The sequence below is a fragment of the Oratosquilla oratoria genome, chromosome 33 (genome assembly GCF_046742065.1).
Source record: "Oratosquilla oratoria isolate Oo_2021 chromosome 33, ASM4674206v1, whole genome shotgun sequence".
In the NCBI taxonomy this organism is placed as follows: domain Eukaryota; kingdom Metazoa; phylum Arthropoda; class Malacostraca; order Stomatopoda; family Squillidae; genus Oratosquilla; species Oratosquilla oratoria.
Genome location: NC_134809.1, coordinates 44865738 through 44889574, shown reverse-complemented (window position 1 = coordinate 44889574; position 23837 = coordinate 44865738). Strand labels below are relative to the sequence as shown.

The window sequence follows — 23837 nt, the reverse complement described above, 5'->3', positions numbered from 1 at the left end:
GAGACAAATAGATGACTGGTCTCCACATCCCTGTTGTCTTTTCTACTAGGAATAGCCTTGAGAAGAACCCTGGGTCCGGAGTCGAGACGTCCTCTAAAGTTCCTGTCTGGAGCAGAATGGAGGATTCCTCCGCTAGGGCCCGCCCGCGAGCCGAGTCCGGGTGGAAGCTGCTGACTTGGATGGGATAGGGGGAGAGGTTTGGGACAGTGGAAAAGGGAAGACAATAGCCTGTCTTAATGACTTAGTAGGTCCAGTCTTCCGCCCCGACCTCTTCCCATTCTCTCCAGTAGAGGGAGAGGCAACCCCCTATCTTGTGCGGAGGGGCTGGCGAATTCCTAGGAGTCCTGTGGGGGAGTCCGGAGCCTCTATAATGTTTGCGTCTAGGATCTCGGAGTCCACCATATCCGGGGGAATCAGCGTGTGGGTGAGCATAAATCTCCCTGAGGAGGGGGTCACTGGGGCCCCCGAGGATGGTGTCTCTCCTGCGGGACTCGAAGTTGGCCCAGGACGTTGAGAGACAGGAAGCCTGATGCTTCAGGGCTCTGCTCGCACTTGCCAAAAAAGCCTGGAGGTCGCATTCTTCCTGGGGTTGTAGTGCGGGTAAGAACTCCCACGCCGAGGCAAGGAGGCGTTCTAGCCAGGAGTTCACCGCCAGGGACAGAGCCAGTGATTGAAGGTGGTCGCTGACTTCCCTGCCAGAGAGGAGGACGTTTCGTCTGCGCAGCGACTCGGCGTCCGCCTAACCAGCTCTGGTAACCTCGTCGGGATCGAGGCTGCTCCGAGGGTTGACCCCGATGGGGTGTAGAAGCGCTTCTGGTGTTCCAATGGGACCGGAAGCCAGCGCGTCTTCTCGGCCGTCCTTGTTGCGAAAGCGTCGGAGGCCTGGGCCATGGCTCTCGCCGTCTGCGTACTCCATGGAAGGTGGAGGGGAGGCGGCTGGGCTTTCTGAGAGTTGGCGGTCATGAAGATGACAGACTCGAATGTGGCTTCCTCTTCTTTCGGGGGGCCCAGTCGATTCGCCCTCCGAACCCTCGCGAGGACGTCCGAGAAGGAAGGTGGGACCACCATCGAGGATTCCGACTGGGAAACGGGAGGGGAAAGGGAGCGTGCCCCCCCCCCCTACGGAGCTGTGGACATCGTCGTCGGCGTAGGAGGGGTCGGCACGGGCAGAGAGGAACCTCACACTACCATCCCTGTCACTGATGGGTTCAGAGGGGGGGCCGAGCAAGTGGAAGATGGTCGAGGGGGGCCCTTGGGGGCGGAGACTCCTCACGAGCTTCCGTGCGGTGCACGAACCGCGCTTGAGAAGCGCGGAAAAATTCCCGTTGGGCCTCCATCTGTTCCTTCAACGTAGTGACGAGTGAACAGAGAGTGGGGAGGAGGTCCGGGGAATGTCCGCTTGATGAGTCCCGCCTGGGTGCGGATGGTCCGGGAGACGCCAAGGGGAGACTGTCTCCTCTGGACGAAGCTGAGTCACCCACGACGAACGCGCGCGTGGGCACATCTCGGGCTTCCTGCCCACCGGGCATAGAAAGGGTTCCGGCGATGACCCGGCTCGTCTGACGACGGGTGGAAGGTGGATGTGGGGGCCACCCGAGGAGGAGAAGAGGCCGACGCGCTCCGAATCTCCGAACTCGGCTCCTTTGTCGGGGGGGGGGGGGCGCGGAGCCGCCGGCAGCGTCGCGGGGCCGGCGGACGCATCCGGGAAAAAGCTCGTACCCGGGGGGGTTCGCGGGGGCCAGAGGCGCGTGCCCGTCGAAGCTAACCACCCTGTGGGAAGGAACAGGAGACAATTGGCCTGAGACTGACTCGGGGCGGCTATTGTAAAACCTTTCCGTTTACTACGCTTAGGAGGGTGGAGACAACTGCCCGCGTCCTCCGCCGACGTAGCATGCCTTCTCTTTGTGTCGGGTGAGGGGGGAAGCCATCTTCCCTGCCCGCGTACTGTGGACGTCGTCGCCGTCGTAGCTGGCGCCTGTCCGGTCAGCGAGAAACACCGCGTCTGCAACCTCGTCCCCGATCTCTGTCCTTGTGAGCAAAGGGCATGGAAAGGTCACCGTTGATCACCCGGCTCTTCCTACGGTGGGTGTTGTGCGTACTGCGGGATTCCTGAGTATTAGAGACTAAGGGGCTCTTTGCCCCCCCCCCCTCTTTGTCCGTGCCGGCGTCGAGTTTCCGGGATACGTCGGGGGCAGCCGCAAGCTACCACATCCGGGAAAAATGTCATACAGGAATGGTAGCTAGCGGTGGCCTGAGGCGCATGTCCGTCTACGCTAACCGTCCTGGTTGAAGGAAGAGGACAACTTGGCCTGAGAATGACTCGAAGTGGACGTTGTACCACCTTCCTGGCTACTACGCTTGGGAGGAGCGACTGTCGAGTTTCTGGGATGGGTCGAGGGCAAGCCGCAAGCGACCTCATCCGGGAAAAATCTCGTACAGGAACGGTAGCTAGAGGTGCCCTGAGGCGCATGTCCGTCTACGCTAACTGTCCTGGTTAAAGGAATAAAGGACAACTTGGCTTCCTGTCTACTACGCCGTGGAGGAGGGAGAGAATTGCTCGTCTCCTCTGAAGCCGTAGTCCGCCTTCTCTTGTTTTTGGGGGGTGAAGAGGGAAGCCATTTTCTATGCTTGCGCACCTTTCCCCCTGTATGTGCTTTCCTGTGAACATGAAAGTACACGGAACACTGACTTATCATCTCACCGAATGCACGTCTCACACGGGGATGAAGGTGAACACTTAAGAGCTATACACTTGAAACACCAAATGTGAGGATCCACTTGGGCTGGCAGTAAGGGGGGTGAGACAAAGTTATCTCCCTTCGGCGAAACCACAACAATACTGGAACCAGATTCCATACTTACAGTGAAGGGTAGGATACCCGGTGGCGGTTAAGGGAATAATACAGGAAATGGAGAAGCACTTAATAATTCCAGGACACAGGATGGCGTAGGGAAAACCCCGATGAAATTGAAGGACGACGAACTCCTTAGCGTCCTTAGAGTGAGCTGGCGACAATCGAAGCGGATTGCTTGATTTTCGGCACCGACGTAAACATAGAACCGCTGAGTAATTAACGGTTCGCTGCCGCGCTAATAATGGAGTTTGACTGAGAATCGGCCCATTAAGGGGGAAACCGATAAAAACTAAACATGTATAGTAGAGAGATGTTAACGCGGTCACTACTGCGAAGAGAATGGTTATAGTGTGCGAGACTTGTGGTGGAGGGCAAGGGCCCCCCCCCCCTTGCCCCAATGGGGCCCCTTACTGAGGATAAGCGTTGCCCAGACCCACAGAGTGAGGATTTTAATTTCGCAGTAGAAATATTCGCGCTACGCGAAAGTATCCTAGTGTAAGGAGTACCGAAGAGTTTGTATTCTTCGGAACAAACGGTGTTTAGGAAGAATGTCAAGCATAAGTACATATGGGAGAGAGTGGTGGATGTAAGGGTGGTAGATAGGGCTTTAATGGACTACATAGTGGTAACCAGGTAAATAGTAGGAAGAGTTTTAGATGTAGATGTTCTAAAGGGAGAGAGTGGGGGAATATCAGATAATTTTTTAGTGGCAAGTAAGTTTAGAGTGAAGGATAGATGAAGAAAGAGGTAAAGGACTGAGGGTAGGGAGGTGCTCAGAAAGGAGTGGGAAAGAGTGAAGGATAAGGAGGAATGGGGATGGTTCAAGGAGGAAAGCACAAGGTGTGCAAGGTTAGTGAGTACAACAAGGAGGATTGAAGGAAATGGAACGGTAGCGAGTGGTGGGATGAGGAAGCAAAGTAGGTTGTGGAAGAGAAGCAAGCATTCACAGATTGGTTACAAAATAGGATGAATCATATTACAGATACAAAGAAAAAAAGAGAAGTACAGCATAAGAGAAAGGAGGCAATGAGGAAAGCAGATGTGAAATAGGGTAAGACGATGACAGAAAATTTTGAAAATAATAAAAAGTTTTGGAAGGAATTTATGAAAGGAGGAGGAGGTGAATCAAGTACGGAAGAAAAGTTAAAATATGCAGGTGAAGAGATGATAATGGAAGAGACAGCAGAAAGAGGAAGATGGGCAGAGTATTTTAGGGAGTTGCTAAATGTGAAGGATAGGGAGGGAAGGGTAGCTGCAGTGGGAACTGCTATGAAAATGAGTGATGAATTTGGAAAATGGAGGAGAAATAAGGAAAGATGAGGTGAAAGCAGTTATTAAAATGATGAGAGCAGGTAAGACACCTGGGTTGGATGGCTGTCATGCAGTCTAAACAGAAGTATAGCGATGGTGGACTAGCTAGTAAGGTTGTTTAATGTTTGTCTCAAAAAGGGAAGAGTGCCGGAAAAATGAAGGAGTGCCTGTACAGTTCCACCTCACAAAGGAAAAGGGGACAAGTGTGAATGTAGTAGTTTCAGAGGGATCAGTTTGTAGAGTGTAGTTATGAAGACTAATGGGTTTTCATTGAGATGAACAAAGGAAACAATTGGTAAGGAACAGAGGAAGTAATTGGTGAGGAACAGTGTGGGTTTAGGACAGGTAGGGGTTGCGTGGATCAGATTTTTGTGGTAAGAGATATGAGAGAAAGCTATAGGAAAAGGTAAGGAGGTTCTTTGGGGCCTTTATGGATTTGGAAAAGGCTTACAACAGGGCAGACAAGAAGCCACTGTGAGAGGTATTGCAGATATATGGGATAGGAGAAAAGCTGTTAAGATCCAACAAGAGTTTTTACAGGAGTAGTAGAGCCTGTGTTAGAATTAGAAATGGAGAGAGTGGTTTCAGGTAAAGGTGGGATTTCACCATGGATGAGTTATGTCACTTTGGATGTTCAATTTATAGATGGATGGGGTGGTGTGGGACAAACACAAAGGTAATGGGCCGGGTTTTGGAGATGGTTAAAGAAAATGGAGAAAAATGGGAGCTCAGCCAGTTGTTGTTTGCTGATAACACTGCTTGTGGTAGGATCAGAGGAGGGATTAAGGAAGTTAATGAAAGAGTTTGGGAACATGTGCAAAAGGAGTTGAAGACAAATGTGGGTAAAAGTAAAGTGATAAGAAGTACAAGGGGATAATGTTGCTGCAAAATGGAAGTGAGTATTAAGGGAGAGCGACTGGAGGAAGAGGATAGCTGTAGATACTTTGGTGCAAATGTGGCAGGAAAGGAAAGAATGAAGGTGTAGGTAGAATGTAGATTGAGAGAAGCAAAGAAATGCCTTGGGGATTAAAAAGTATAAGGAGAAATAGACATTTGGGAATGGATTCTATGAAATTATTGTATGAAGGAGTGATTGTGCAGACAGCACTGTATAAGGCAGAAACATGGAACATAAAAGAGGAAGAGTTTAAATTTGTTTGAGATGAAATGCCTGAGAAGTATAGTAGGGGTTACTAGGCGGGATAGAGTGAGAAATGAGGTGAGGAGGTGAGAGAGGGTGGAAAGGGGATTGGGAGATAAGGTTGATGAAGGAGTATTGGGATGGTTTGAACTCATGGAAAGAATGAGTGAAGAAAGATTAGTAAAAGAGGTGTGGAAGGCAGGATGGATGAGGTAAAATGAGCATTGGGAATCACAGCATCATCCATACACAACCAATCTCCACTCACCCCTATCTTCTATCTTCTCCCTTTCTTCCTCAACAGACAATCCCCTCTTTCCCAACACCCCTTTCCCCCATCCATCTCATCCTAGGTTGTCCCTCATATTCATTCCATCCACCTCTGCCTTCCATACTTTTTTTTATTAATCTTTTTTTACCCATTCTTTCCGTGTCCAAAACATCCCAATACTCTTTCCTCATCTCAATCTCCCAACTCCTTTTCCACCCCAGCTCTCCTCCTCACCTTGTTTCTCACTGTACCTCTACCATACTTCTCAGACATTTCATAATAAACACATTTAAACTTTCTTCATCTTATGTGAAATCATGCTGCTGTAAAAAATCTATATTTGCAACACTTAGTTGCTTTCTCTATGAGGCTTATTGTATAGAGAGAAGAAGTCATGGGTGTGTGGGTATCAATGGTATTTGAAGAGCAAGGTTGAGGGGATTTTCTTCCATATTCATCTCTTAGGATCATCAAAACAGGTGCCAATTTTTGGTCCCTCTTGGCAGCACCTATAGTTGTGGTGCTTTGCCATTATTGGGTCTGGAAATGGGTGTTTACAAGTAGTAGATGCATATCTATCAGAGGACTTCCCAGAATGTACTCCAACACAGAATAGATAATCACAATCACATCACAAGTCCTAAAGCCCATCAACTAATTAACCTCCCGTTAGAGGTACAACCTTGAGAAGGCTGGTCCTTGGTCATTGGGCAAGTCAAAAATATCTGGAGCATGTAGTGTCCACAGCTATTCTAATTTTGTGCTGTCATAGTGCAAAGACAGCTCTGTATAAAGGATTACAGGGTTAATACCCATCAAGAATTAGATACATACTTAAAATTAAACCATGCCATCTGGAAACAAGGTCATACTTCAGAATGGCAAAGACCTTGCTCCTAAGTCAACCAATAGTGCACCCAATAAAGCTCACCACAAAAAATTCTATCAATCTTTATTTCCTGTCATCCATGCTTGAAAATCCATATATACTTGATAAATACCAATGTAAATAGTAATAACCAATCAAAGGAGTTAAAACTTATATACATATTTTTCTTCCCTTACCTTGTGCTTTTGTGTGAGAGAGATAACAGCTCTTAGATCCTTGGCAGTTACTCCAGCTTGACAAATCCTCTGCTTCTCAACTACCCAGGCTTCTTCTTCTTCCATGTCCACTTGGAACTGGTATAAATTTCTTGCCTCTTCTAAGCGTGCTCTTCTTGTTGCTGCATTCTGCAAAAGTTGCTTGTGTTCCTCATTCAACTTCTCCAGTCTTTCCTTGAGCTGAGGTGCTTCTTTGTGTCCAGTGCTTATGAGTGCTTCACCCTGTTTATTAAGTCTCTTTATTTGTTCACCCATGGAACTCATTTGGGATTCCATCAAACCATGTTTCTGCAAAAGATCTTCTACAGCCAAAAGGTGACTCCCTACAACATCTGACTGGAAGGAAACCTGTTCAAAAGCACAACAAAATATATATAAAAAGAATCCACAGATGAAATAAATTTCAACATTATACAGCATGAACTGTTGCTAAAATGTTATTTTCACACTTTATGGCCTAAAAATACAAATACAATACTTACATCCAACTCCTTGATTGTATCCAAAATAGTATCCACTTCCCGAAGAATTGCCATGAGTTCACAGCAATTATGAAGATGTAGTTTGTGTTTTTCAAGAAGCTGAAGGAGAGATCTCCATTTCTCCATGATATCCCCTTCCTTTTTCCTAATTCTACTCTTCCCATGATAATTTTCTGTGTCAAGTTCATCAGCCATCTTTGTAAGATCTTCAAATCTCTCTTTCTGCCAATGTAAAGAAATTAATTACCATTATTATTGTTTTAACAAAGTTCATAAAAAATACAAAAACCAAAGAGCCCTTTCCCCTTATGATGCACTTGGGCCACAGATAATCAAGCAAGTGCCATTCCTTTTAGGCTACACTTCCAGATGGAGGTACGGGCAATAGTAGGTTCTGAACATGGGTTGCCGAGAGAATTCTTTCCGACATCCTTAAGCCGCGTCCACACTTGTAGCATTTCCACATATCATATCATCTTTGCGTACCATCTAGTGATACAATATGGTGCAACAGGGTATTGTACCCACTTGTTGCGTATCTGCCTGCTGTATACGTATACGCAACAAGTGAGTACAACACCCTGTTGCACTGTATCATATCACTGGGTGGTACGCAAAGATGATACGATATGTGGAAATGCAACAAGTGTGGACACAGCTTTATAGGTACATACACATACCAACAGCTTTTTCCCCCTTACAAGGAAGGTAGCCAAAACAATAAAAGGTATATAATCAATTCCTACAAACTTAATCCCCACATACCTCACTCCCATTCACCCCTACTCCTTCCCTCTTATCTTGTCTCCTCCTAGATGACAGGTCACCCCTGCATCTCGCCCACTGCCCTGGGTCAGTAGCAATGTAACTAAACACAGCATATCCACAGCAAGGCCGCTTCATTTAATTAGTAACCCTACCTCTCCACCCCCACATACAGAAAAAGAAGACAGGGAGAAATCCCTTCAGGCTGCATCAAAATATTATTCACACATACTACCTTACCACCCCATCCCCACCCACTCCGCCTCATGCATCACTGCATCATCCATACACAACCATTCTCCAATCACTCCAATCTTTAGTCTTCTCCATTCCTTCCTCAACAGACAATCGCCTCTTTCCCAATGCCCCCTTTACCTCATCCATCCATCTCATCCTTGGTCGCACTCCTTCCACCTCTGTCTTCCACACACCTTTTACTAACCCTTCTTCACTCATTTTTTCCACATGTACAAATCATGAGAGTACTAGAGCATTTGTCAGGATTAGATATGGAGAGAGTGAGTGGTTTGAGGTAAAGGTGGGACTTCGTCAGGGATGTGTTATGTCGCCCTGGCTATTCAACTTGTACATGGATGGGGTGGTGCAAGGGTGGTGGGTCAGGGATTGGAGATGGTTAAAGAAAATGGAGAAAAGTGGGAGGTGAGCCAGCTGTTGTTTGCAGACAACACTGCACTTGTAGCAGGATCAGAGGAGGGATTGAGGAAGTTAGTGACAGAGTTTGGGAGAATGTGTGATAGAAGAAAGTTGAAGACAAATGTAGGTTAAGTTAGGTGATGAGATGTACAATGGGTGAAAGTGGCAGTAGACTGGAAGTGAGTATTAAGGGAGAGAGACTGGAGGAAGTGGATAGTTTTAGATACTTGGGTGCAAATGTGGCAGGAAAGGGAGGAGTGGAGGTGAAGGTAGAATGTAGATTGAGAGAAGCGAGTAAATGCCTTGGTGGATTAAAAAGTGTAATGAGAAATAGACATTTGGGAATGGATGCTAAGAGGAGATTGTATGAAGGAGTGATTGTGCCAACAGCACTGTATGGGGAAGAAACATGGAACATAAGAGAGGAAGAGAGGAGTTTGAATGTGTTTGAGATGAGGTGTCTTGAGAAATATGATTGGGGTTACTAGGCTGATAGAGTGAGAAATGAGGAGGTGAGGAGGAGAACGGGAGTGGAAAGGGAGTTGGGAGATAGGGTTGATGAAAGAGTATTAGGATGGTTTGGACACATGGAAAGAATGAGTGAAGAAAGACTAGTAAAAGAGGTGTGGAGGGCAGATATGGAAGGAGTGGACATGAGGGGGCGACCTAGGATGAGATGGATGGATGGGGTGAAGAGGGGAATGTCTGTTGAGGAAGGAAGGGAGAGGACAGAAGACAGGGTTAAATGGAGAATGGTTGTATATGCAACTTCCCTTCTATGCTCTGCCTTCTCTAGTTCCTGCCATGCTCTTTCAATGTCATGTACCAGCTGTCCATCTTTGGGCATGTACAGTGGCTGATTAAGTGTTTTCAAAATTGCATTGATTGAGAAGAACAAGGGCTCAATTTCACTTCTCTCCATGTATCTGGAATGTCCCCTTAAAAAGTAAGTATATACGTACCCGGGCCAAGATATCTGCACTTATTGCTTCATGTTTCTTTACAGTTGCATCAACTTGTGTAAGATTACTGCCATAGCGAGGGTCACTCAGAACAAGTATCATCTCTTTGAGGTACCCCTCTCGTAAGACACTCTGAAAACATATTGCATCTTCACAGTAAACAAAACAGAATATATAAAAAATACTTTATCAACATAAAATTCTACAAACATATACATAGATCAGAATTCCTAGAGGGGAGATGAAGAAAGTCAAGCATAAAAATATGCCAAGTTTCATATTAATGTTCCCTTCTATATACTTAAATATTTGTTTTATGTAAAGAACAATGTGCAATTCAATCTATAATTCTCAAACACTAACCTTCTTGTCAAATTTATATGCTAACTGTTCTAATCTTTCTTGCCGCAGAAGTTCTTCTCTCAGTGCAACTTCCCTTCTATGCTCTGCCTTCTCTAGTTCCTGCCATGCTCTTTCAATGTCATGTACCAGCTGTCCATCTTTGGGCATGTACAGTGGCTGATTAAGTGCTTTCAAACTTGCATTGATTGAGAAGAACAAGGCCTCAATTTCACTTCTCTCCATGTATCTGTTTTAGGGAAAAAGTTCAAGAGATAAAATAATGTATAAATAAAATATTGAAAATACATTACTCCAAAGGTCAGGGGTCAACAAGAGTGTTACATATTTCTTGTGTGTAAAAACACAAGAGAGGAAGAGATGAGTTTAAATGTGCTTGAGATGAAATGCCTGAGAAGTATGGTAGGGGTTACTAAGCTGGATAGAGTGAGAAACGAAGTGAGGAGGAGAGGAGGAGAGCAGGGGTGGAAAGGAAGTTGGGAGATAGGGTTGATGAAAGAGTATTGGATGGTTTGGACACCCAGAAAGAATGAGTAAAGAAAGGTTAGTAAAAGAGATGTGGAAGGCAGAGATAGAAGGAGCGAACACGAGGGGGCGACCAAGGATGAGATGACTGAATAGTGGAAAAGGGGCACTGGGAAAGAGGGGATTGTCTGTTGAGGAAGGAAGGGAAAAGACAAGATAGGGGAGAGTGGAGAATGGTTGTGTATGGATGATGCTATGATGCATGGAAGGGAGTGGGTGGGGGAGGGGTGTGAAGGAATGTGTGAATGATATTTTGACACAGCTTGAAGAGATTTCTCCACATCCTCTCTTTTCTGCATGAGAGGACAGGGTGAGGGGGATGCCAATTAAATAAAGCAGCCTTGCTGTATATATGTCTTGCTGCACTGCTCCTGACCCAGGGCAATGGGTGAGATGCAGGGATGATCTGTCTTCCAGGAGCAGCCAAGAAAGGAGGGAGGGATGGTGGTGAATGGGAGTGGAGTATGTGGGGATGAAACAAGTGGGAGCGGATTTATGCCTTTTGACTTTGGCCAGAAGAGACCCTTGGTACATGTATTTCTTGTGTGTTATCAATGGCAACTACATGGGATACAAGTAAAAGAGGTGTGGAAGGCAGAGGTGGAAGGAGTGAACATGAGGGGGCAACCTAGGATGAGATGAATGGATGGGGTAAAAGATGCACTGGGAAAGAGGGGAATGTCTGTTGAGGAACGAGAGAGGACAGAAGATAGGGCTGAGTGGAGAATGGTTGTGTATGGAGGATGCTGTAATGCATGAGGGGGAGTGGGTGGGGAATGGGGGTGAGGTAGTATGTATGAGAAATAATTTGATGTAGCCCGAAGGGATTTCTCCCTGTCTTCTCCTTTTCTGCACGAGGGGACGGAGAGGGGGGATGGGGGGTCGCCGATTCAATTAAGTGGACTTGCTGTGGATGTGTCATGTCTTGCAGCTCTGCTTCTGACTCAGGGCAGTGGACAAGATGCAGGGATGACCCATCATCCAGGAGGTGCCAAGAAAAGAGGGAGGGAAGAGGGTAGAGGGGAGTGGAGTATGAAGGGGATGGAATGGGTGGGAGTGGATTTTATGTCTTTTTCTTTTCAGCTACCTCTCTTGTAAGGGGGAAAAAGCCTTTGGTATAGTAGGTACATGGGATACAAGGGATCCTATTTTCTGCATGAGGAGACAGAGAAGGGGAGTCACTGATAAGTGATGGCCTTGGTGTGGATGTGCTGTCCTGCTGCACTGCTTTTGACCTAGGCACTGGGCAGAAGACAGGGATGGCCCTTCATTCATGAGTAGCTAAGATGACAAGGAAACAGAGGTGGTGGATGGAGTGGAATGGGTGTGTGCCATTGACTTAACTACCTCCATTATGTGGGGGAAGAAGTCCTTGGTATAGATGGATAGACAAGGGATAGGAGAGTACGTACATACATATACCAAAGGCATTTTTCCCCCCTTATAAAGGAGGTAGCCAAAAAACAAAGGCATAAAAACCACTCCCACCCGTTCCATCCCTATCATACTCCACTCCCCTCCACCCTCTTATCTTGGCACCTCCCGGATGACGGGTCATCCCTGCAGCTTGTCCACTGCCCTGGGTCAGAAGCAGTGCCACAAGACACAGCACATCCACAGCAGGGACGCTTCATTAAATTGGCGACCCCTCCTCTGGCCCCCCATGCAGAAAAGGAAAGGATGGGGAGAAATCCCATCGGGCTGCATCAATTTATTTCTTACATATACTCCCTCATCCCCACTCCTGCACCCACTCCACCTCATGCATCACAGCATCATCCATATACAACCATTCTCCATTCACACATCTTCTGTCCCGAGTGAGGCTTGTAAACTAACATGATGGGAAATGCTTAGTCACACACAAAAATAAATAAATCAATAAATCAATAAATTTCATGGAGACTCCCTGGAAACTTGGCTAGTTGTTAAAGGATTGTCAATCATAAGAACTGGTTGTGTGTATATGCACAGCTGCAAAAAATGTAAAGATATGGTGAATGATGGATTAAAATAGGCTAGATAAATTGACAAGGAATGAAATTACAATCAAAGGGAGGTAACTGGTGGAGAAAAATGAAAACATACTGCATGGGGATACATACATACATATACCAAGGTTTTTTCCCCCTTACAAGGGAGGTAACCAAAAAGGAAAAGGCATAAAATCATTCCCACCCATTCCATCCATGAATACACTCCACACCCCTCCACCTTCCCTCTTATCTTAGCACCTCCTGAATGATGGGTCATCCCTGCACCTTGTCCACTGCCCTGGGTCAGAAGCAGTGTCGCAAGACACAGCACATCCACAGCAAGGCCACTTCATTAAATCGGCAACCCCCCTCTCCGTCCCCCCATGCATAAAAGGAGAAGACGGGGAGAAATCCCTTCGGGCTGCGTCAAAATTTTGCTCACACATACTACCCCACCCCCCATCCCCCTGCCCATTCCACCTCATGCATCACAACATCATCCATATACAACCATTCTCCATTCACCCGTCTTCTGTCCTCTCCCTTCCTTCCTCAACAGACATTCCCCTCTTCCCCAAAGCCCCCTTCACCCCATCCATCCACCTCATCCTAGGACGTCCCCTCATCTTCACTCCCTCCACATCTGCCTTCCATATCTCTTTTACTAGTCTTTCTTCACTCATTCTTTCCATGTGTCCAAACCATCCTAATACTCTTTCATCAACCCTATCTCCCAACTCCCTTTCCACCCCCGTTCTTCTCCTCACCTCCTCATTTCTCACTCTATCTAGCCTAGTAACCCCCATCATATTTCTCAGACACCTCATCTCAAACACATTCAAACTCCTCTCTTATGTTCCATGTTTCTGCCCCATACAGTGCTGTTGGCACAATCACTCCTTCATACAGTCTCCTCTTAGCATCCATTCCCAAATGTCTATTCCTCATTACACTCTTCAATCCACCAAGGCATTTACTCGCTCTCCCTTAATGCTCACTTCCAGTCTACTGCCACTTTCACCCCTTGTACATCTCATCATCTTACTTTTACCCACATTTATCTTTAGCTTTCTTCTATCACATACTCTCCCAAACTCTGTCACCAACTTCCTCAGTCCCTCCTCCGATCCTGCCACAAGCGCAGTGTTGTCAGCAAACAACAACTGGCTCACCTCCCACTTTTCTCCATTTTCTTTAACCATCTCCAATCCCTGACCCACTACCCTTGCATTTACCTCTCGCACTACCCCATCCATGTATAAGTTGAACAGCCAGGGCAACATAACACATCCTTGATGAAGTCCCACATTTAACTCGAACCACTCACTCTCTCCATTTCTAATCCTGACACAAGTTCTACTACTCTCATAAAAACTCTTGACAGCTCCTAGAAGCTTTCCTCCTATCCCATATATCTGCATAACCTCCCACAGTGCCTTTCTGTCTACCCTATCATAAACCTTTTCCAGATCCATAAAAGCCCAAAAAATATCCTTCCCCTTTCCTATAGCTTTCTCACATATTTGTCTTACCACAAAGATCTGATCTACACAACCTCTACCCATCCTAAATCCACACTGTTCCTCACCAATTACTCCCTCTGTTCCTCTCCTAATCCTCTCAATCAAGATCCTCCCATAAGCCTTCCCAACTACACTTAACAAGCTAATCCCTCTGAAACTACTACATTCACACTTGTCCCCTTTTCCCTTGTAAAGTGGAACTATACAGGCACTCCTCCAGTCCTCCAGCACTCTACCCTCTCTCCAGCAAACATTAAATAACCTCACCAACCAGTCCACCATCACTGTACCTCCTTTTTTTAGACATTCTGCATGGCATCCATCCAGACCAGGTGCCTTACCTGCTTTCATCATCTTAACAACTGTCTTCACTTCATCCTTCCTTATTTCTCCTCCATTTTCCTCACTCATCATTCTCATTTTCTTAGCATTTCCCACTTCAACTATCTTTCCCTCCCTATCCTCCTTCACATTTGCAACTCCCTAAAATATTCTGCCCATCTTCCCCTTACTGCCTTCTCTTCCATTATCATCTCTCCATCTGCACCTTTTACCTTTTCTTCTCTACTTGATTCACCTCCTCATCCTCTCAATTTCTTTCCAAAACATCTTTTTATTACTTTCAAAATTTTCTGTTATACTCTTACCCCACTTCACATCTGCTCTCCTCTTTGCCTCCTTTACCTTTTGCCTTACTTCTCTTTTCTTTTCTTTGTACCTCTCGTATGACTCCCTCGTCCTATTTTGTAACCAATCTGTGAAAGCTCGCTTCTTCTCTTCTACAACCTTCTTTGTTTCCTCATCCCACCATTCACTACCCTTCCTTCTATTTCCTCCTGTCCTCCTTGTTCCACACACCATCCTTGCACACTTTGTGACTCCCTCCTTGAACCATCCCCATTCCTCCTCCACACCTAGCTCTACTCTATCCTTCACTCCCTCCCACTCCTCCTTCAGCTTCTTCTTGTACTCCTTCTCTTTTTCCTTTTCATTGGGATAATTAACAAAATGTGTAGCTGTATGATATGGAAATATAGTGCACTTATGAACATAAAAATAAAAACTAATGCATATCATAAAGATGAAAGTGTGTGATCCAATCTTTTTACAAAGATGTCAGCACATCAGAAAGGTGAGAACATTTTTGAGAAGTTAATTTACCAAGTCTGAAGTGGGGGGAAGTTATGGTGTTTGGAGATAGAAATAATAAAAATGGGTTACAAGTACATAGGGTGCCACTGGGCATTTTGGAATTCATTGATCCATGTACCTAGTTGTATTATACAGGAAGGGGAGCTATGCTCATAGTGACCTACTTTTGTGTCTTTCAGTATCCAGTTTGATCCTAAATTCTTGTATAGTTTTTGCACTCACTGTTTCCTCATTCAGTTTGTTCCAGATATCCACCACTCTGTGTGGGAAGCCATTCTTTTTCAGATCTCTTCTATAACTATCCTTTTTAAGTTTGTTTTCATGTCCTTTTTTTTTTATCACACTTTAATAAATCATCTATATCAAGGACTTTCATCCCTTTCATTATTCTGTAGATGGTTAGTAGATCTCCTCTTTCTCTTCTTTGTTCCAGGGTTTGTAGTTCAAGTTTGGCCAATCTTTGTATGTCAATATGGAGTATGTTGGTGCCATCTTTGTCACTGCTCTTTGAATTCTTTCTACATACATATGTATGAATTCTTTCTTATTTCTTTATATTCTTTTTAGTACTGGGTGTCCAGTGTTGCAGCATACTCCAATCTTGGTCTTATCAATGTAACTAATATTTACTTTACCATTTCTTCATCCAGGTAGTCGAAGGCCACTTTCATTGATCTTAGTAAATTGAATGTTTCTCCATCTATTTTGTTGATACATTTGTCTGGTGCCATGTCTTTGCTGATAATTACTCCTAGGTCCCTTTCCAAGTTACCTTTTTTAACTTCCTTTGTACCAATTTTATATTGTCCCAATATTCTATTTTCACTTTTTCCAAATTCCATTATAATACAATTCTATGTGTTAAAGTTCTCTTCACACTTTTGACTTCATTCCCAGACTTTGTACAGATAATTTTGTAGTGATTCACAATTTTCCTCTGTACTTACTTTCTTTGGTAGTTTTGCATCATCTGCAAAGGAGTTCATATAACATTCCACACCTTCATCCACGTCATTTATATATATGGCACACATTATTGGAGCCAATACAGAACCCTACGGGACTCCACTTATCATCTCTTTACAAGTCGAGTTCTTGTCTCTCAGTATCACCCTCTTTTTTTTTTCCCATTCAAGAAATCTTCCATCCATTCCAATAACTTTCCTTGTACTCCACCTATTTTTTTCAATTTTTCTTAGTAACTTTGTGTGTGGTACTTTATCAAATGCTTTTTGTAAATCTAAGAAGGCACAATCTATCCATCCATCCCTTTCTTTCATTATTTCTATTAGTCTCAAGATCTCTTGCAGGTGAACCATAATTTCCAGGTAACAGGCAACAGTCATCAAATCCATCAATCTTTTGACTTGGAAGTGCCTCAATATGTGATAAGATGAAGATTTTGTAATAATCATGACCAATACTTACTTTGGTGGTTTTTCTTCAGTGCGATACTTTTTGAATTCCAAGAGGAGTTTCTGGATGCCATCAAGGGAATTGGGGAACACCCTGTCATCTAACTGCTGTATCTTGAGACGGATCCACTCAAGCAGTGTGGTGGTAATTTGTTCATACTTAGCTTTACAATCATCAACATCTTTCATTTGGTTCATAATCTGTTGGAAAAAAAATTCAATTAATTATTTGGAAGAATTGTCACTTATGTATCTATTAGGAAAAATATGGAAGTAGCATTTAGCAAGAGATGTTGTTTCCATGGACTTAAGATAACTGCATTAAGAAATCACAAGAGCACTTATTCCTTTAGTTGAAGCTTACATTAGCAATCCTTCTGCTGCCCTTCATTTCATTCTTCATCCGTGCAAATGTATGGTAGTAGGAGGCAACATATGTAATAATAGACTTTTCATCAGGCTTGCTCGTGTCAACATCTGTAGATTCAAAAAAATTTCAGAGTAAGAAAAAAATAATAATAATAATAATAATAATAAGTATGAGGGGAAAAAATATCTTTCTTTGTTTGTATTAATCATTGGTAAAATCATGCCCCAGGAAAGGATGCCATGCATCTCTAGATGGTGTGGGCATTAGCCTGCACAAAATCTTTAATGCCTGCCAATGTGTTTTAGAGGTTGGAAAACTCACCTTCTGCATCAAGGATTTTTGCAATATTAAGTTCTTTTTCAGCAACATTAAAGGCATTATTGAGGTTGTCCTGATGCCTACTAGGATGCAACGCAGCAAAATCAATGAGATCTGGGCGATGGGCATGAATGAGTGCATTGAAACCAAGCCCATTCCTCCACGATCCTGGAAAATAAAATTTATATATGTACAATGTTAATACTTCATTAAAATTTTCATTCAACCACATAATTCATAAAACAGCATGAAGAGCTCCACAACTTCAAACAAGCAGCCCCAAAGATTCAATACAAAAATAAAATTTTCAAAGTGCTTTGTGCAATAATGCTATCTCAGGGAATCTATCTATATACCAAGAACTTTTTCTCCCTTATAAGGAAGGTGGCCAAGTCAAAGGCACATACCCTCCTCTCCCACCCTTTCCTCCCTCTCATCTTAGCTCCTCATGAATGATGGATCATCCCTGTATCCCACCCACTACCTTGGGTCAGAAGCAATGCAGCAAGACACAGTACATCCACAGCAAGGTTGTTTCACTTAATAAGAGACCTCCACTCTCCAACTCTTCATGCAGAAAAAGAGATGGGGAGAAATCCCTTTGGGGCAGCGTCAAAATATCATTCATACATGAGCACCCCCTACCCCCCTCCATCTCTCCCTTCCTTGCATAACAGTATCATCTATACACAGCCACTCTCCACTCATCCCTATCTCCTACCTTCTCCCTTCCTTGCTTAAAAGACATTCCCCTCTTGCTCAATGCCCCCTTCACCCCATCCGTCCACCTCATCCTCAGTCATCCCCTCAAATTCAACCCCTCTACCTCTGCCTTCCACACCTTTTACTAATCTTTCATCACTCATTCTTTCTACATGTCCAAATTTTCCCATTCCCACTCTCCTCCTCACCTATCTATTCAACCTAGTAACCTCTACCATACTTCCCAGACATTTCATCTCAAACACATTCAAACTTTTCCTCTGCCTTTCTTAAATTCCAAGTCTCTGCCCCATACAATGTAACCTGTCAGTACAATCACCTCTTCATTAGTGGAGTTCCACAAGGATCAATACTGGCTCCAATAATGTTTGCTATTTATGGATGATGATGTGGAATGTTACAAGTAAAAACTGAAATGAATAGCGAATCACTACAGGGAAAACTGAACAAGGTTTGGAAATGGAGTCCGAAATGGGGTGACTTCAACATTAAGAAATGTAGCATAATGGAGTTCAGAAAAAGTAAAAATACAATATCAGGACAATACAAAATTGGAACTAAGGAGGTAAAGAAAGTGGGATCTGAAAAAGATCTGGAGTAATTATCTCAGAAGACTTGTCCTCTGATAAACAAATAAACAAAACTGTCAGAATCCTATAACTTGCTAAGATCAATAAAAGTGGCATTCACCTATCTGGATGAAGAAATGGTAAAAAAAAAATATTAGTCACACTGATAAAGCCTAGACTGGAATATATGGTGACTTATGGTCACCCAGTACCAAAATGAATATAAAGAAGATTGAAAGAATCCAGTGAGCAACCACAAAAATGGCTCCAACACTTTCAAACTTGTCATATGAAGAGAGACTGGCTAAATTGGAGTTACCAACTTTGGAGCAAAGAAGAGAGGCAACCTACTGACCATCTATAGAATCACGAAGGGCACCGAAATACTTGGTAGAGGGCTTGTTAAATTAGGACAAGAGAAACTCAAGAGGACATGGAAAGAAACTCAAAAATGATAGTTATAGAAGAGATCTGAAGAAAAACAGTTTTCCACACAGAGTGGGACACTTGGAACAAACTGGACAAAACAAGTGTGTGCAAAAACCATACATGAATTTAAGAGCAAACTAGACACTGAGATACAAAAGTGGGACACCACCAGCGTAGCTCCCCTTCCTGTAAGATATTAGGTAAATACAATCTCAGGGAGTGCAAATAATATGTAAGTGAAACACAATTTATCTTAGGTCTAGGGATGGGTGCTTATGCATGGAAGAACTGTGATGTGATGCAAAGCATTCCAAACCACCCTAATGCAGAAAATATCTACAGTCAAGCTGTGTCTCAATGCCTAAAAACTTCATCTCCATCAAGAGGTGCAGCCACATGAAGTCCATACTGTCACAAGAATGGGCAAAGCAGCTCTCAGTCATACAATATCCCTCTACTTTTTTCACAACAGAACAGCCAGCCAACAACATTTCTTATCTGGGAAATTTAAAGGGAAATTCAGGGGCTAGTTTAAAGCACAGTGCTTCCAGAAAAAAAGAAACCTAAAGCAGCATGAATAAAGTCAGGTAAAAAGTCAGGTAAAAAAAATAAATAAATGAAATAAATAAATATAAATAATAATAAATAAATAAATAAATATATATATAAAGGATTACAAATGAAGGGCATGCCGACAAGATATCTTTTGGTCCATAACTAGGTCGGATTCGAAAAAAATATAAATAAATGAATAAACAAATAAATATACAAGTAAATGGATAAATAAAATTAAATATAATAAATGATAGGCATTACAGCATATTGCTTAGGTGTTTATCTAAACGAATCTTAAAAGTTCAAACTGTACTACATTGCACTGCCTCTGCAGGAAGTTTATTCCATTCATTTGCTATACGACTGGCTAAGTTATTTCTACCCACTTCCAAATTAAATCTACTTCCTGAAAGTTTGAGACCATTATTTCTTGTCTGATTCGCATTCAGCTTGAAAATTTCATCACTTTTGATGTCAGTTCCCTTTAGAATCTGAAAGACCTGTATCAAATCGGCTCCAAGTCTACACTTATTCATTTGATGCTTAAAAAAATACATCTAATTGGTCACATGTACCACTGGGCCTGAAGCTGAACCTTCCAAGTGTACTTGTAATTATGCTTCTGTTGGAGTCAGGTTCTTCCAATAATGATATTGTCTGTGAAAAAAATATCTGTTTAGATTATTTTTTTATTTCTTTTTCCGGTGCCTGTCTTTGCATTCAAGTTAAAGAAACAACTCTTGAATTATGATCAATATTTGTCGTCATTTGTATCCTGTTATATTTTCTTTTATCAATTTTTTCCTTACCTTGCATAAATATTCATCCTTTCTTTCCTATTTTTAACAAATACCACATCTAGTTTCCTCCTACGTACATATGTACATGATAGAATTTACATACATACTCATTTGACTAGTGTCTTCTCCCCCTAAAGTCTAGTTGACACGGGGCCAGTCCAGCAGCCACCAGCGCTAGCAACTTGTAAACTAGCCCTCTACTTGCCCAATGTTAATGGAAATTTAGTCAACTTGCCTCCAAACTATCCAAGTGTGAATACTTACTTGCCGGGCAAGTTGACTTGCAACTACCACCAGCGGCCACCAAACTAGCACTGTGTCAACGAAGCTTAAGGGCGAGTAGTTTTTGGGATCTCTAAAACTGATGCAAACATTTATATCCCCGGGAGGAAGTGAGGCAGGAAGGTATGCCGCTCCAAGAATAGAACAGATATATGCAATGAAAAAAAAAATCCGTGTACCTTGTTCTGATATCACTTCTTGTTAGCCAGTCACACGAAAAAATGACTGCCGAACAAGATGTTTGTTTACCAGGGGTTTTTCAAGAACCCTTGGGAAGCTGCAGCGGTGGCCGAAGAATACAGCAAAACCAATAAGGTCTCTTACAGAGAGAAAAAGAGGAGGAGAAAAAGAAGAGGAGGAGAAAAAGAAGAGGAAGAGGAAAAAGAAGGAAGAAGAAAAAGAAGAAGAAAAAGAAGAAGATGAGGAAGAAAAAGAAGAGGAAGAAGAAAAAGAAGAAGAGGAAGAATAAAAAGAAGAAAAAGAAGAGGAAGAAGAAAAAGAAGAGGAAGAAGAGGAGGAAGAGGAAGAAGAAGAAGAAGAAATAAAAGGAAGAAGATCTAACTACAGACTCTTCGGCCACGGCAGAAGTCCTTGAGACCCATTGGGGTCTCTTCGGGCGAAGACTAATTCAGGAAGAATAAGCACAAGACAACTTGTTCCTTCAAGTTCAGTGATGAGGTTTCTTGAGTTCATAGTGGTCTTGGAATCTATCTATCTATCTATCTATCTATCTCTCTCTCTCTCTCTCTCAATCATGGATGGAAGCTCAATCCCCCTCTTTACTTTTGTAACAAGGTTGGTAAACAGTTCCCCAGTTAAGCAGTTCAAAAGTCTGTTAGATAAGGTGCTACACACGTTAGTGTAAGTGCTAGTGTGAATCCCCGGTAACCTTTTAACAGTACCTCCTCGGTATGGGTTGTAAAACATTTGAGGTACAGAGACTCCTTGTAACTCTCTCTCTCAAGTCGAGAATGAAATGGTTTGACATTCACCAGAAGGAAAAATTCAAGATATTGTGTTCAGTGAACTCTATCGTTCTCTTCCCTTCTTCCATTCCTACGTTATTCTCACTTCTTCAAGTTTTCACAAAAATAAACAGGTGATGTAAACTGCTGAAGAACAGATGTGCAACAGATGTCTGGAATGGCAGGAACATACCTGTGAAATCTGCGATGTGCACCCCTCTGTAACCAGCTGTTTTGCGCTGACACCATAGTAGCAGTGCATCCTTTGCCGATTTCTTTTCACTGCTTTCATTCTCTTCATCCTGAAAATAAAGCCATATCAAACAGACAACTTTACCAATGGCTTTTTCTCCCTTACAAGGGAAGTAGCCAAAGTCAAAGGCATAAATCCACTCCAACCCATTTCATCCCCACATACTCCACTCCCACTCACCACCCCTCTTTCTCTCTTTTCTTAGCTCCTCCTGGATGATGGGTCATCCTGCATCTCACCCACTGCCCTGGGTCAGAAGCAATGTAGCAAGATGCAGCACATTCACAGCAAGGCCACTTCATTTAATTGGCAACCCCTCCCTGACAGGGAGAAATCCTGGGTTGGATAAAAGTATCATTTATACATACTCTCTCATCCTCCCATCCCCCACCGACATCCCTCCATGCATCACAGCATCATCCATACACAACCATTTTCCACTCACCCCATCTTGTCTTTTCCCTTCCTTCCCCAACAGACATTCCCTTCTTTCCCAAAACCCCTTTACCCTATCCATCCATCTCATCCTATTGGTTGCCCCCTCACATTCACTCCCTCCACCTCTGCTTACCCATCAAGGTGGTTACTTTAGGTTATAGTTACTCTTACAAGTAATCAAAAACATCCTTCACATAAATTCATTCTTTACATACATATCCCCATATCATCTCCCACTATAATTCTTCTATCTTTAAACACAAGAAGAACTGACAATTGGTTAATGCTCCTCCTATTACTAATTTAAGCTGTTGACATAGAAACAGTCCCACACTAATACAACTGACAACAGTCCAAAGTTTCTTCCCAGAGGTTTATGGGAGGGCCCAGTGACTATTGCCACCCAGTCAATAATCTTCTAGGCAAAAATTTCAATCATTATTCAGTAGAGAAAATCAATGCTTAACTTGTCCACATATGCCATATGATACAGGCACACTATCTTTCTCTTAAATATGCACCATTTCAAAACATAACCCAACATGAATGGCTCTAACAAATTACCCATCAACACTTACCACATCTATTTCAATCTCCTGGATCTGGAATCTCAAAATAATTGTCCAGATCAGACCCAAAATAAGTCTCTGGTTTCCATCAACTATGTCCTCTGCTCCTATACTCTCCAATCGAACCTGAAGGAGAAAAAACAAGTTAAAAATGATAGTACCCATGACATCACTGGCAGGGAAGTAAAGGTAGAGAGATAGAAGGTGGAGGGAGGGAGGGAGGGAGGGAGACGGCGAGAAGGAGAGGGGGAGGGAGGGAGACGGCGAGAAGGAGAGGGGGAGGGAGGGAGACGGCGAGAAGGAGAGGGGGAGGGAGGGAGACGGCGAGAAGGAGAGGGGGAGGGAGGGAGACGGCGAGAAGGAGAGGGGGAGGGAGGGAGACGGCGAGAAGGAGAGGGGGAGGGAGGGAGGGAGGGAGACGGCGAGAAGGAGAGGGGGAGGGAGGGAGACGGCGAGAAGGAGAGGGGGAGGGAGGGAGACGGCGAGAAGGAGAGGGGGAGGGAGGGAGACGGCGGGAGGGAGACGAAGAGGGAGGGAGAGGGGGAGGGAGGGAGACGGGGAGGGAGGGAGACGGGGAGGGAGGGAGACGGGGAGGGAGGGAGACGGGGAGGGAGGGAGGGAGACGGGGAGGGAGGGAGGGAGACGGGGAGGGAGGGAGATGGAGAGGGAGGGAGACGGCGAGGAGAGGGGGAGGGAGGGAGACGGCGAGAAGGAGAGGGGGAAGGAGGGAGAGGGGGAGGGAGAGGGGGAGGGAGAGGGGGAGGGAGAGGGGGAAGGAGGGAGAGGGGGAGGGAGGGAGACGGCGAAAAGGAGTGGGGGAGGGAGGGAGACGGCGAGAAGGAGAGGGGGAGGGAGGGAGACGGCGAGAAGGAGAGGGGGAGGGAGGGAGACGGCGAGAAGGAGAGGGGGAGGGAGGGAGACGGCGAGAAGGAGAGGGGGAGGGAGGGAGACGGCGAGAAGGAGAGGGGGAGGGAGGGAGACGGCGAGAAGGAGAGGGGGAGGGAGGGAGACGGCGAGAAGGAGAGGGGGGGAGGGAGGGAGACGGCGAGAAGGAGAGGGAAGGAGAGGGA

General features: G+C 44.4%; 1 protein-coding gene across 11 annotated transcripts in view; it reads right to left on the bottom strand.

Annotated features, from left to right (window-relative positions):
- The window catches only part of kst (spectrin beta chain, non-erythrocytic 5 kst), a 377873-nt gene that overhangs the window by 190972 nt on the left and 163064 nt on the right, over nt 1-23837 (bottom strand). For all 11 annotated transcript variants that reach the window (XM_076172895.1, XM_076172894.1, XM_076172904.1 and 8 more), the window contains exons 4-12: nt 22777-22893; nt 21701-21809; nt 17188-17352; nt 16861-16973; nt 16510-16697; nt 9909-10134; nt 9546-9677; nt 7165-7386; nt 6644-7030 (exon numbers count right to left, since the gene is read on the bottom strand). In XM_076172895.1, coding sequence (XP_076029010.1) covers nt 6644-7030; nt 7165-7386; nt 9546-9677; nt 9909-10134; nt 16510-16697; nt 16861-16973; nt 17188-17352; nt 21701-21809; nt 22777-22893 — 1659 coding nt within the window. The remainder of the gene's footprint in view (nt 1-6643; nt 7031-7164; nt 7387-9545; nt 9678-9908; nt 10135-16509; nt 16698-16860; nt 16974-17187; nt 17353-21700; nt 21810-22776; nt 22894-23837) is intronic.